This window comes from Filicampus tigris, chromosome 9 (assembly GCF_054856515.1).
Source record: "Filicampus tigris isolate MCC_2025a chromosome 9, RoL_Ftig_1.0, whole genome shotgun sequence".
Lineage (NCBI taxonomy): Eukaryota > Metazoa > Chordata > Actinopteri > Syngnathiformes > Syngnathidae > Filicampus > Filicampus tigris.
In genome coordinates, this window is record NC_141225.1 from 23,637,487 (window position 1) to 23,651,940 (window position 14,454).

The following is a 14,454-nucleotide window of genomic DNA, read 5'->3' on the forward strand; positions in this document are numbered from 1 at the left end:
CATGACCTTAAAAAGGCCTCCAGTGTTGCTGAGTTAAAACAATTCTGCAAGGACGAGTGGGCCAAAATATCCACACACAGATGTGAAAGACTCATTGGCAGCGGTAGAAAACCGTTTCCTTGAGTTGTTGCTGCTGAGTGTGGTCCAACCAGTTATTAGGTTTAAGGGCAAGTTTTTCCACAGTAACTTTTAATATTTTTTTTTCTTAATAAATAAAATCCTCATTTAAAAAACACATTGTCCTATCTTTAACAGTGGGGGAAATTATGCAAAAAAAAAAAAAAGAAGTTGAGAAGGGGGGAAATACATTTTCACAATACTGTACGTGTGACGTGACAAGGGATGGACATAATTATCATTATAATTAATGATGGATTCATTTATTGAACTCAGTTCAATGTGAGGGATCAATTATTGAGTAATAACATCTTCAGCAACTGATACAAAATGGAGTGCACGAATTAGTCGACAGCCAATCGTAGGGCTCATACGAACCATTGACAATTGTGGAATATTTCGCGGCTTCAATTAACCGACTATTATTGAAGTGTTTTAGGAATGTGGGAGCGGGCCAGAAAAGATAAATAACAGGGTAAAATGACTCGATCCGTCCCTGCCAGTGTCACTAAACACGGAAACTAAGATCCGTGTGCTCGAGTGCCCTTATCCTCACTAGTAGGACAACTACATGCCACTAGTCAGGAAAAACTGCACTAGTTGACAACTTCATGTTACTACTAGTACTCCTCGTGATATGAAATTCTACTAAAGTTAACATCTGGCGCTTCATTAGTAGCGTCAAAACATATAATACGCAAAATGTGCTCTTTCCGTGTGTGTGTGTGGGGGGGGTGGGGTGATTATACACACACACATCCTTTCTTTTTCTTCGTTTCCTGCAGTGTACATAGCTATATTTAACTATCACTGTCATGGGTAGAAATCAGTCCAAGTGGGGACACTTCCTTGGAGCTTGTGGGAGGGTGTGTGTGTGTGTGTGTGTGTGTGGGTGTGTGTGGGAGTGTGCAAAGGGGGGCAGGTACTGCTACCTATTTCCGTCCACTTTTTGCAGGAAGCCTTGCTTTTCGCTTCACACACTCGGTGTGCGTGTGTGTGCGCGTGCGTGCGTGCGTGCGTGTGAGAGTGCGAGCGTGTGTTCCCAGTAAAAAGCATCAGTGCGGCGGCGCTTGGCTCGTGGCTCCATCCGTAGACAGACGGTCCACGATGAGAGGCTGCTCCGGCCGATCCAAGCCGGCACAGAACCAGGGCAGAGCGGGTAAGAAGGCTTCCGCTTGCCGTTTGCTGTCGTGGGCTGAAATGCTGTATTGTGCTAACCGTGGGGCAGAGGCGCGCAGTGGGAGACGTAAACAAGAGTGGACGTGCTGTCTCTGCGCTGCATGGCGCTGTCACCGAGACCTTTACCCTACATAACAACAACAACCTCCCAACGCTGCCTTTTGCGTTGCGCGCGCAGCGCTTTGTAAAACGCTGTAAGAATTGAACACATACGCGCGTTTGACAATGCGTTTAGTTGTCGATGAAAGGTAAGCATGTCATCACTCGATTGCTTGGTTTGACGTTCGCCATGCTGATCGGAGCGTCTCGCTCATTTGGACGGCTCATTGAATGCGTAGCCGATAGCAGCACATGTAGCCTTCTGGAAAATATTCATGTAAAGTAGAGATGCATGTGTGGCGATCGATTGTTTTCATGACCAGTAAGGACTGGAGGCACATGGTCCCACTCATTTAGTCAGTCCACCTTGGGCTAAAAGATGTTAGCTGCTGGAAGGAGGGAGCCCTATAAAGGGGACCCCTGATGATTACGAGTTACGCGGCTAATCTAAATTTGTATATACATCCTTATAACTGCTTGGTCAAAAATATCCCAATTCTGCTTTTTAAAAAAAGGACCGACCGACCCAACTTTGGGTTGGTTTGTATCAAAAACAAAATTGTGTTATTTTGTACCCCCCCAAAATATGTTGTTTCGAAAGTAGCTCAGCCCAATTTGGACCAAAATATGTTTATTTTATTTTGACACAGCAGTTTTAAGAGTGTTAGAATCACTCAACTGTTCTAACGCTCACGCAGTAATAAAGTCCGTAGGGTGGAGGCGCTACACTATCTGGGGCTAAAGAGTGTGGGGGTGCTAAAACGGATGAATTAAAAAAATATCCAAATTTGGGTCAAAAATTCGCTACTTGGGTCAATCTGGCCCAACTTTTTGAGTTGTTTTGATACAAGATATCCCACTGTTGGGTCAGATTGACCCAAATGGGTTGGTCGAATGTTGGACCAAAATTGGGTTATTTTTAAACCAGCAGCAGTTTTAAGGGTGCATTTTAATTGAGATTCTAAAATATTTTCATAAATGATTTTCTTCATCCCTCTTTTAACCCTGGGAGAGAAAAAAAATCGTGGAGCCGTGCATGTAAGTCAGACCACTAACTTCAGTAAAGTAAAACACTGCTAGGCCACAAATGTGAAAAAATCAAATAAAACCTGTAAGTAGACTTCTTGTGTCATTTGGGGAAGTATTCTTGTGCCGCAGCACAAACACTTGCGCGCTGTTCGTTTACCTGTAAAGTCACATGTACAGATAAACAAAATAGTTTATTGTTCCCAGCTTTATCATATTGAATGGGCAGCACAATCAATGTGTGCTTGACTTTAGAAACGATATGAGTGCAAAGGTCAGTTTGAGCCTATGAGAAATTGTAATGAATGGTTGCATGTTATTCTTACTTTGATTGAGCTATTTCTTTTTCCACAATAAAAACTGTAGAGCCTACCTTGGCCTATATACTTGATATTGTGAGATAAACTGTGTATACAAAGTATGGGCCTAGTATGTAAATTATCAGCTAAGATGGGCAAGAGTTGGCGTGCTGACACACATTTGAGTCCACTGACAGTTTATGGAATTAAGGAGCTATTTAATTGAAAGGCTATATTATCACGTCATATGTAGGTCACATACCCTGTTGCTCCTCTGTAGTAAGTTTAATATAACCAGGCAATTAAAGCATCTGAACAAACTGCGCTGTTACAATCCAAAGAGACTTTTATCAGCAACAGCACTATAAAAAGATTAAGATACTTTGTCGTCACTGTAAACATGTCAAACAGTTCAGTAGTTGTAGTGCCAAAAGCCAGATTAAACAATGATGGATGTGACTTGTTTTGATTGCTTGTGGATTTGCATTGTGTTATGATAGGCAGACGCATATTCTATCAAAAATAATGATGGCACTTAGGCCCGAGTTATTTCTGGGTTGATTCGCTGACAACGTTAATGATATACAAGTTGGCGTCAACATGCATTGTGTGAGGAAAAATCTCACTGCTGCCATCTAATGGATATTGTTCACCATGAGCTACTCCACTACTGTGTAGGCTAGTAAAAAAAACATGTTGACATGTCATCATGTTAGTTTGATGTACAGTATGTCATTATATGTATCTTTTTGTCATGGAATTTGATTAATGTTCATCAACTGCTCCACTGTATGTACATGACACAGATGTTTGCTGTTGTATTGCCTTTTTTTGGTTTCGATAATTGTGATGTGATGGTAAATGTACACAGACTTAATGTGGTGGTAAAAAGTCTACACACCCCTGTTCACATGCCAGTTTTTTGTGATATACAGTAAAAGAATGTGATCAAAAAAAACATTTTGAAAACCTTTTCCACAATCATTGTTACTTATAACCTAGACAAGTCAATTGAATTAAAAAAATATTTTCAAGAGAGGAAGTAAAACATAAAAATCTTGCAAACACGTGGGAAAATGTGTTATGATCTAATGAAAGCTTGGTTTAACAAGTTTGGTCATAACAAAAACACCATACCCACAGTGAAACATGGCTGTGGTAGCATCATGGTTTGGGGAGGTTTTATTTCAACTTGAACTGGGACTTTAGACAAGGTGCAAGGAGTTAAGAGCAGCCAGTTAGCACAAAATGTCAGGTTTCTGCTTGAAAGCCAAATAAATAAATAAACAAATAAATAAATAATAATAAAAATACATCTTTATATAGCGCTAGTCAAGAATAGCCTACTACAACATCTGATATGTATTTTGAGTTAATTAGGGGTACTTCAATTGGTGGCAGGTGTGTGCTTGGAACCTCGAGATTTAACAGATGATTTAAAACACAGGATCCTTTAGTTTGAATGATTAATTCTGAACACGGCCACATCCACAGAATTAGGAGGATGTGCCACTTGTACAACTACATCATATCGGTTGTTTATTTTTACTTACTCTTTTGAAAAGAGTTAAAAAAAGAAATAGGTTGTATAGGTTATAGGTCATGTTAACGGTGGAAAAAGTTGATTTTAAGTGACTTATCTTAGTCTCATTTTACTATATCCCAAAATTTGCCATTTGAACAGAGATTTGTAGACTTTTCGTACCCACTGTAATTACAAACAACAATAAATGAAACTTGATTAAATAAAAAGTTTGATGTTTAAATTGTTAAAATTTTAAACCATAAAATGAAAGCAACACGGTAAAATAATATTTATGATTTATGAAAAAGATGATTAAGTTCTCTGTCCAAATTTTAATGTGCCGACGGTTTGAGTGTAAGTGAATCATAATTGAAGACGTCAATCTTCAAAGTGAAGTGGTCGTCCTCGTCGTGTCGCTGTGACGTGATTACGGTTGAAATGTGGCTGCGCGTCCATTGGGGTCATTACGAGCAAGCGTCGCTCTCCTGCGAGGCGACACGGCACGTGACGTAACATAGCGCGATCAAGTGGGAGGCTGAGACGGAGACAGGCGCCCGCATCCTCGTCGGTCGAGCTTCCACCATGAAACCTCGGTCACCTTCGGAACAGCATCACGGCAAAAGACCCCGCGTCCCCCCCGCGGCGGCCTCCACGTCGCCGCAAGACGCAATGGAGGACACGCCGCCGCCGAATCCGCGGGAACTCACCCAGAACCCCCTCAAGAAGATCTGGATGCCGTGTAAAAATGGCCTTCCTGAGAGGCACATTTCTCAAAGGAAGGGTGCGTATGGCCACGGCTTGGCTCCGACGCGTTTTTATTCATTCGCTCTTGAAGAACGCGACTCGTTTTCGCAAAGCTTGTTTGCTTGTAACGCCGTGCGCTAACCCAGACAAGCTTGCTTCGAGTCCCGTCATGTGCTGCTAGCTTAAACCGTTAGCTGCTAATGCGGTTCTCCGGCGTCTCACGTCCCACTTTGGAGGGGCCGAGCAGAAAGCAGCCGTGACCACTCGGGGCGATTATAGCGAAGCTCCCGCTGTCGGCGTGTAGTCATGTGTGTGACGCGGACTGCAGTCGCCTGGCTCAACGGGGTGCCAGGCAACCCGTCAGACACGGTGCTGATTCGCGTTCGGGGGTGCTCGGTTTACGACGGCGTTAGGAGCGACGCGACGCAACGCTACTAAGCAGTTCAGTCGCGTCGCGTGATGTACGTGTGAAACATCTTTTGCTTTATTTGTCATGTGCACGAAATGTGACATCTGCGTGTGAACCATCACCGGATTGGACACAGCAGTGCTTGCTCATTAGTAATCCGGTGCACGAGTGATAAATGCTCAAACGGCTTGGCATGAAGAAAAACGGTGCACTACTTGACTACTGCGTGCTACTAGAACTAGATTCTACTAGTTAACATCTAATAACTCGATTGCCAGAGTTTGAATAGTTTTACATTTTTCATTTATTTTTTATCCGCCTTTTAGTTTTCTTAATTCCATTGTAGTTTTTAGAGCGGGTTGTTAGTTTTTATTAGGCGTTTATTAACTGAAAATGCTTTGTTTTAGTTTTTCTTTTATATATATATATATATATATATATATATATATATATATATATATATATATATATATATATATATATATATGAGTGCATGATTAAAAACAAAAAGGTCACTAAGTATTGTGTAATAAACTAAACTACAATCCTCAAATGACTGTTTGACCTCTCTTCTGTAAGGACGTACCAGCAATAACGAAACGTCACACTTATAAACAAACACCGCAAAGAAGTTGCCTACCACAACAGCACGTCTATTATCGCCAACACAAAGTAATGCGTCGATCTTAGCTAATTGAAGATAAGACTTCCTAACCCGAGCTAACAAAGCTTGCTCAAGCATTTCCTCATCTTTCTATATCAATCGTGTGCTGGAGTTGATGCAATGAAATGAGGACTGATAAGATTTCAAAACAGAGTTACTATTTGGCCACTCTGCCCTCTGACCCAGTCATCTGTGCAAACACCGGCCCCGTCAGGCCAACGGACTGTTGACGATGTGTTGGATTGTAAAAGCGCCTGATGCCAAGGCAGTCTTCACGGGGATCACACTGCTGAGATGATCCACCATAAATTAAATACAATTTTTTATATATGATGTGGTGTAGCAAGATAATGAATCGACCCTGCTATGTGTCTTTCTTTGCAGTATGTATGACGAACTGTCCTACCCTGATAGTGACGGTGGGCCTTCCTGCTAGGGGGAAGACCTACATCTCCAAGAAGCTGACCCGCTATCTCAACTGGATAGGGGTTCCCACCAGAGGTACATATTTCTACCTTTTTAGTGCTAAATATTAACTGAACGAAGGTAAGACTTTAACTCATTCAGTACCATACGTTTTCAGACCCTCTTTTACCCTAATGTTTGAAAATATATATAAATTCCTGGGATTGAATGGCTGGACTGTGAGGAGACATACAAATGCGTCTTTGGGATTGAATGAGTTAAAGGTTAATCAGGAGTAATATTAAAGTTGATTCTAATCCTTCTGTCTTTTCCAGAGTTCAATGTAGGACAATACAGGAGAGAGTGTGTGAAGATCTATAAGTCCTTTGAGTTTTTCCGTCCAGACAACGAGGAAGGGTTAAAGATCAGAAGGTAGGAGTCTCGAATCATTCTTCTCAAACACTTTTGATGTCTTTGATGCTTACTTGTGGGCTGACGTGATCGTTTGCAGACAATGCGCTTCGGCGGCTTTAAACGATGTGCGACAGTACCTCACAGAAGAAGGAGGCCAAGTTGCGGTCAGTCCCACGTCGGCTTCGGTGTTTGATGCTGCGGAGTTCACAGTTTGCAGTGCCTTCATCGTTGTTTCTCTTTTTTTGGGGGGGGTGGGCGCAGGTTTTTGATGCAACAAACACCACCAGAGAAAGGAGGGAAACCATCATTGAGTTTGCAGAGCAGAATGGCTTTAAGGTAAGGCATAAAGCCGTCTTAAGAAGACGATCGGATTGGCCCATATTTGCTTTTATGCACGTTTTGTGATTGGCTGTAACCTCTTAATTCGAGTAAGTCATTCACTGCCAGACATTTTCAGACCCTCTTTTACACTAACGTTTGAAAGAAATAGAAAAAAAATATCAATTAGGTTCCTGGAATTGAATGGCTGGACTGTGAAGAGACAAGTACATTTGTCAATGGCAGTGAATGAGTTAACTATATTTCCACAATTTTAAGTTGTGGAAACAATTTTTGTAAAACAAATGAAGGCTGAGATGCCATTGTCAAGCAGGCGCTACGACTCATAAATCCACAAGTTCTTCATTAGAATAATTTATGAGAAGGTTACAACTTGAGTATTTTTTTTCTATTGCACATTTTGAAAGTAGGTACAAGGGCTAACTTGTGTCTTCTTCAGGTGTTCTTTGTGGAATCTGTGTGTGAAGACCCAGATGTAATCCAGGAGAACATTGTGGTGAGCATGTAGATTTGCAATTCAGATTTCATTAAACCCAAATGAGCGAGTGTCTTTTGTCCTTATGTTTTTTTTTGTTTTTTTTTTTGTATTTCTGTTTAGCAAGTGAAGCTGGGCAGCCCTGACTACACCAACTGCAACACTGAGGAGGCGGTGGAAGACTTCATGAAGAGAATCAAGTGTTATGAAAACTCTTATGAGACCCTGGATGAGGTCTTGGACAGGTGAGGCTGAGTGGAAGGAGAGTGTATTGAGTATCACGCACACCAAAACCAACAAGTATTCTAACATCTTGTTCCTCCTTGCCAATAACTTGACACACTGTTTAATTGATATTACTGCGTTGCCAATAAATAGGCTTCGGAGTGTAGCGGAGATCAAATGACAGATGAAACGTATCATTTACACATCAATAAAAAGATGCACCCCATAAAATGTACCTAAAGTAAAGCCGTTGATTTTTGTAGGCGTAGAACACAGGATCGGAGAGGATTGAGACATTCAATAATCTCTTTCTATGCTTGAGATTCTTCCAGTTTTCTATTCTTCTTTCAAGTCTACACATTGGTCGAAAGTGGATTTACACTCCAAAATAAAGAACTAGAATTGAGTTAAAACTGGACAAAAATCCACAAAATGGTGGAATCGGAAAGCCGGAACCCGCGATGGAGTCGGGCTGACTGTACTGTAGTAGTCAAAGTAAAGCATAAAATGCCACTCGTGATGTTTCTTACTGCTCTCCGTTTAGGGATCTCTCCTACATCAAAATTATGGATGTGGGTCAGCGCTATTTGGTCAACCGGGTGTTGGACCACATCCAGAGTCGTATCGTCTACTATCTCATGAACATCCACATCACGCCTCGCTCCATCTACCTGTGCCGCCACGGAGAGAGTGAGCTCAACGTGAAGGGTTGCATTGGAGGGGACTCGGGTCTCACGCCGAGAGGCAAAGAGGTACGCCAAACATGGCCGCCAAAGCGTGCCGTCGGCGCGCAGGCCAGGTGACGTAGGCTTACCCGTGTGTGTCTTGTTCTCCTCTTTGCAGTTTGCCAAGAAGCTTTGCCACTTCATCCAGGCTCAGGGCATCAGTGACCTGAAGGTGTGGACCAGTCAAATGAAGCGAACCATCCAGACGGCAGAAGCTCTCAGTGTGCCTTACGAACAGTGGAAGGTCCTCAACGAAATTGACGCCGTGAGTGCCAAGCTCCGGCTCACATGGTCACGCGCCATCTTTTCTGCTGCACTCGGTGCACCGGTCGACCAGTTTGTGTGTTTGCTGCCACTTTAGGGTGTGTGTGAGGAGATGATGTATGAGGAAATCCAAGATAACTACCCTTTGGAGTTTGCACTGCGGGACCAGGACAAGTACCGTTACCGCTACCCCAAAGGAGAGGTCAGTCACGTCATCTTAGGTTGGCGACAGGCGCCACATTTGCGGAGGGACACAATTGCTGTATAATGATGGCACGCATGTCTTTTGGGAACACAGAAGATCCTTTTTTTTTCCCCCTCAATATTGCAGTTTGATCTGAGATTATTTTTCTTCAAGGTCCTTTACCCATATTTTTTTCACAAACGCAAGCAATAAATTGTATTACACAAAACCATGTTTTGATTTTATAGGTTAGGCTTATGCTAGAATAAAGGCAAATTAATTAGTATGGAAGACAGTTTATCCACCTCAATTAGACTTGGTAATTTACTAAACACTTTGACTTGCAGGTTTTACTAAGACAAGTTACACTGCGTCAGATGTGCGTTCGTGTTCATGAAACAATATGTCATCTTCTTAAGCACTGACTTGATCTAGACGCTAGATGAATACTGTAAGTAAAATACAAAGAAATAAAGCCTAACGGCTGCCCAAGCTCCCATCTCTATCGTAAATGGTGGATGTTCACAATTTACACTTCAGCAGCAACTTTGCATCGGTGTAATTGTTTGTTGTTGACTCAGTCCTACGAGGACCTGGTGCAGCGGCTGGAGCCGGTCATCATGGAGCTGGAGAGGCAAGAGAACGTGCTGGTCATCTGTCACCAGGCCGTCATGCGCTGCCTACTGGCCTACTTCCTGGACAAGACCGCGGGTGAGTCCGGGAGACAGAAGGCACAAATAATCCCACGTTGACTACACGCACACCTCGCTAATGTTTTTCTAGGATTTCAAGACTTAATTCAATTATGTCAATTATGTTGTGAATTTTACTGCCGCCAAGCTCGTTCACCCCTGGGCCAAATGTTGCTCGCAGCACGAATCGAAAAAAATGTCAGCATTTCAAGTCGAGGTGAAACAAACTGTGTTCCTGCTGTCAATGTTGCGGTCGCAGCATGTCCCGTGATTGTTTTGCATTTGCATCAACGCAGAGGAGCTGCCCTACCTGAAGTGCCCGCTGCACACCGTGCTCAAGCTCACGCCAGTGGCCTACGGTAGGACGCGCCCGCCCAAAGTGTAAACAATGCGTAACCGTCACCGGCACTCTTCTGACAAGGCCCAACCTCCTTTCGTCAGGCTGTAAGGTGGAATCCATCGGCCTCAACGTCGACGCTGTCAACACGCACAGAGAGAAACCCGAGGTGCGTACAAACACACGCTTACACAACCACCGGCTGATGACCCACATGAAGCGCAATCAGACCGGACGGAACCGGATTGCTTCAGTGGCTTCAGGCGCCGAACGTTACGCTGCAACATGATTCGTTTTCAACACTCGGCATAGTCAATCAGGTTTTATAAAACGAAACTCCCCCTGCAACCCTTCACACATTTGTCACAACACAAATTTTGTCTTGATACCAACAAATTTCAACCTGACCTCATGACATTTGGAGACAGGCGTCTGAACACAAGAAATTGGATACGCCGTTTCAAATTGCACGCTGAAACCTAAAAATATAGCGATCATTTTTCCAGCTGATGAATGTGTCGCCGGCTCATCACTGAACAAAGGACCCAAACAGCTATTTGCTGATCAAAATCTTTTGTTTGTCGATGAAGGTGGAGTCGTGGCTTGCTAACCTGACACTTGCAACGGTTAAAAGGCAAACGTCATCCCCGTGTTTGCCCGCGTTGTTTTGATCCCTCCCCGTTTGTGTGTGTGCTTTTCCCCCCCCCCCCCCCCCCTCCCCATGGAACAGAACGTAGAGGTGTCGCGGATGTCAGAGGAGGCTTTGCTAACAGTGCCAGCTCACCAATGAGGCAGTGCCCCTCCCCCTGGCCTCCTTTAGGCCTCGTTTGCGCACCTCGCCGTAACGCTTCCGATGCACACTGCACCTGCCAACCTCTTTGCTCTCCTCTCCACCTTCCTCTCGTCCTATTCCTCACCAGCGTCGTCTGCGCTTCCTGCACCCGTGTGTCCGTTAGGTAGATGTGATAGCTGACTGGAATCCAGTTAATTCTTGATTATTTCTAATAATATGACACGGACCTCGTGTCATGCACATTCTCCCTTATTTGTGGAGGACAAATGAAACGATTGTTGGAGGCTCCCAAATGTGAAGTAACAAGACTAATACGGTCCTATGAAGTTTTTGTTCTTTGTTTTCCCTCATGACTTTGAACTGATGTAACTGGTTTTTTTTTTGTTTTGGTTTTTTTTTGTTTGTTTTACACGGTACTTGTACTTTTGCAGCATTGCACAACTCAAAATCATGGAAGTCTCGCTAAAGTATCGTAACTGTTATTTAATAATGTGTATGTTTATTTTTTATTTTTTTTTCCCTCAAATCACTGACCCCAATGAAGAAGAGATTTCTGTTGTTTCTTAATAAACTTCCTTCACTCCGCATTGCTCCAAGCTCACTCTGGTCAAAGTCATTTGTCAACAATACTTTAGTCAACATTTATTGCAGTAAGTGCAAAGGCATTCACTCATCACTCCTCAACCTGAATCGAGTACTCAATATTTTGATAGTGTTAAAAGTATTTTTGTAAAGTTAAGACGGGGGCGGGAAAAAAGTCCCAAACGGATGAAAACCAATTACAAAAGTCAAGCCACTGACGTAAGGAAAACCTGAAATCCTTTCATGCCAACAACAGCCGATCAACTGAAAAGTCCCTCTCGATCGCCGCCGACATATATGCGTCCGTTTTAGGTCGATAAGAGCTCTGACTCTGATGCGTTGCTCTTTCCAGAACGTTAACGTCCATCGAACGACAGAGGACGCCCTGCAGACGGTCCCTGCTCACCTCTGACACTGCTGCGTGCGGCCCCCGCCGAGCCTCGTGTTTCCCTCGTGGTGCCCTGTCGTCACGTTTCGTGTGTCGTGCATTTCCTGTTCACGCGGGTGACTGTCGGGCCAAAGTGCCTCCTCTGATGCATTAACACACCTCTGTAGCGCTTTTTGAAGGAGTTCAACCGATTTGAAGTTTTGCACATCGTGGTCACATTTGCCCCAGCATGGCATCTCTGTCCATTGGATTGTACTTTTTGTGCAGTAGTTTATTATTAAATACTGTATTCGATTTTTGGGGTTTTTTAACGATCACAATGGGTACCATCCAAAGATCAATTTGCTTCATTTTTGATTGAATCGCTTAAATGTGCAATCACTGTTTTTGTGATGGTGTCCGCAGTGTTTATGTGCAATTTTAAGGTTCCTAACTGTATCTGGAAGATACTGCTTTGAAACTTTAATCTTTGTGAAGTGCTCATTCGCTTGTGAATGAAATGACTGGAATCACATTATGAACAACGGTCACTCGCCTCGGTTGTTTCCACGAACTTGTCTCTTATGTCTCACCTCAAGCAGATGTGCTGCCATTAGATCGTGAATTCTGATTCGCTATTGTGATGCGAAATTGTGTAGAATGTGTGTCGTAGAGAGGAATATGAAAAGAAAAAAAAAAAATCATGTAGGAATATGCGACTCCATTGAAGTTCAATAAAGATGTTATTTTTACACAATGGTCAATGTTACCGATCCTTATCCTAATACTGTGATTGTCCATGTTGCGTTATTATTTAAGCGACCTTTTTTGCAACATTCATTGTTCAAACCACTTCCAGCCCCTCCCTCATGAATTGTAGCAGGATTTATCTTTATACTCCGGCTATTTGTATAGGACGTTGACGCCAGAAGGTTGCTTTCACATCATAAATGATTGCGTTTTTACCCGAGCAAACCCCACACCCACGGCCATTCCGCCAAGTATTTCGATACTTTAAAACTTAGGAACCTCGTATTTATATAAACATCTGTTCCCAGAGGGATACCCTGACAGAGTGTCTTTCAATCTCAGTGTTGAGAGTGTTGGGAACAATGCACTTCACTTGAAATGAGAGCTCTCAAAATGTATTATTTAACAAAGATGATTAAACGACACTGTTCTTAAAAGTATTCATTAAACGATAGTAGGCAGTGGACTCAATCCAGGGCTGGACTGGCCATCTGGCATACAGGGCAGAAGCCAGGTGAGCTAGCGTCTTTTGGGGCCGATGCAATGCGATTTATTTTCCTCCATTTTACCCCAAGAGACCGGCCCACAATTCAAAGGGGGCAGCCCATAGACAGCAAACTGAACCAATCAACATCTGTGGTAGCCATTGGTGGTCAGGAATCATGTCTTCAGACAAATGTTATAAGAAGCTGTCTTTAGAATAGAACATTTGATTCTTGCTGTCAATGTCAATTATAAATGTTATTTTCACACTATAGACTTGAGAAGTCATAGTTTATTATGCCATCCACAGTCATGGTTTCTTAAAATACAATGCACACATATCCAGAACCATACTCAACAAATGGATAAAACAAGCAGGAGCAAACCTAAGTAAAACATTGTAAGGTTGGGTTGACCTTACAAAACGACAAACCAGGACCAATTTTCTTTTATTTTTTGCCAATCCAGCCCTGACTGCATCATAGTGAGGGAGAGCTGTTTATTAGTGATGTCACGATACGAGAATATCTCGATATGAACCGCACGATATGATCCTTACCACGATATTGTGGGGAGGTTGGTGATGTATAAAAAGCTTGAGATATTGTAAAAAGAAAAAAAAGCTCACATTAAAAAAAAAAAAAAAAAATCACTATAATCTGTTTTTGTACATAACAGCATTCACAAAGAAATAGGCTTGGCCAGTCATGCATCAAATTAAACTGCACTAATCAACTAACTAGAAGGTGCTGGAACTGCACAAATGGAAAACTTGTGCTTTTAAACAGATTTGCTGCTATTGATATCGTGACACGACGACGGCGATACATCATGGCAATTTTTGCTATCGCAATGTCACCATATTGACGATATTGTGACATCCCTACTGTTTACAGTTTCCCTCATCAAGTAGCTAAAACGAAAAAGTATATAGTATTCATGTTCTCTAGATGGTTTATAAAGTTGTAGCATTCTGTATTTTATTGAAGCATCTCTTAATTGTATTGGTGACTGACTGACCGCGTACTTGAGTACTTGAGCGCTTCTAAAATACACACACGAACCCAATCCCTATCATCTACTTTGTCATGGCCTTGTCACAAACACTCTGCAGTAAGTCAGCGGCGTGAGCTCCATAAATATGGATAATGTAACAATGTTATTGTGCCATCCAGTATTAGAAATAGACACTGTATTAAGCGCTCAGAACCCACTTTGTCAGCTCACCCAAACAAAAGAATTACGCCTGTGTAATCTTCCACAAATATGGCACAAAAAAAAAAATGCACCGCTAGATTAAGATTGTTCAATGAATAGGCCTATCTGTGCATCAGCATCAAAACTGAGCATTCGTAAA

At 42.6% G+C, this 14,454-nt stretch overlaps 1 protein-coding gene across 5 annotated transcripts; it reads left to right on the forward strand.

Moving 5' to 3' along the window:
- Nucleotides 1-982: 982 nt before the first annotated feature.
- On the forward strand, nucleotides 983-12,623 carry pfkfb4a (6-phosphofructo-2-kinase/fructose-2,6-biphosphatase 4a). Of its 5 annotated transcripts, none has more exons than XM_086040697.1 (14): nucleotides 983-1,276; nucleotides 6,447-6,563; nucleotides 6,803-6,899; nucleotides 6,979-7,045; nucleotides 7,143-7,217; nucleotides 7,660-7,716; nucleotides 7,819-7,940; nucleotides 8,465-8,672; nucleotides 8,764-8,910; nucleotides 9,007-9,111; nucleotides 9,675-9,804; nucleotides 10,082-10,144; nucleotides 10,227-10,291; nucleotides 10,853-11,511. In XM_086040697.1, the coding sequence occupies exons 1-14, from the start codon at nucleotides 1,225-1,227 to the stop codon at nucleotides 10,910-10,912; spliced, it is 1,365 nt and encodes a 454-aa protein (XP_085896823.1). In that variant the 5' UTR covers nucleotides 983-1,224; the 3' UTR covers nucleotides 10,913-11,511. The 5 variants fall into 5 exon arrangements, with proteins under 5 accessions (XP_085896823.1, XP_085896822.1, XP_085896824.1 ...); XM_086040696.1 differs by lacking the exon at nucleotides 10,853-11,511 and adding an exon at nucleotides 11,850-12,623 and having other exon boundaries at nucleotides 984-1,276; XM_086040698.1 differs by lacking the exons at nucleotides 983-1,276; nucleotides 10,853-11,511 and adding exons at nucleotides 1,437-1,544; nucleotides 11,850-12,623.
- Nucleotides 12,624-14,454: the final 1,831 nt, after the last annotated feature.

What these genes read in the sequence shown, in the direction of transcription:
- pfkfb4a (XM_086040695.1), top strand. Translation starts at nt 4,828, where the DNA reads ATGAAACCTCGGTCACCTTCGGAACAGCATCACGGCAAAAGACCCCGC. An exon ending in AAGAAGGAGGCCAAGTTGCG is followed by an intron (nt 7,046 to 7,142) that starts GTCAGTCCCACG and finishes GGGTGGGCGCAG; the next exon opens with GTTTTTGATGCAACAAACAC. An exon ending in CAGAGCAGAATGGCTTTAAG is followed by an intron (nt 7,218 to 7,659) that starts GTAAGGCATAAA and finishes TGTCTTCTTCAG; the next exon opens with GTGTTCTTTGTGGAATCTGT.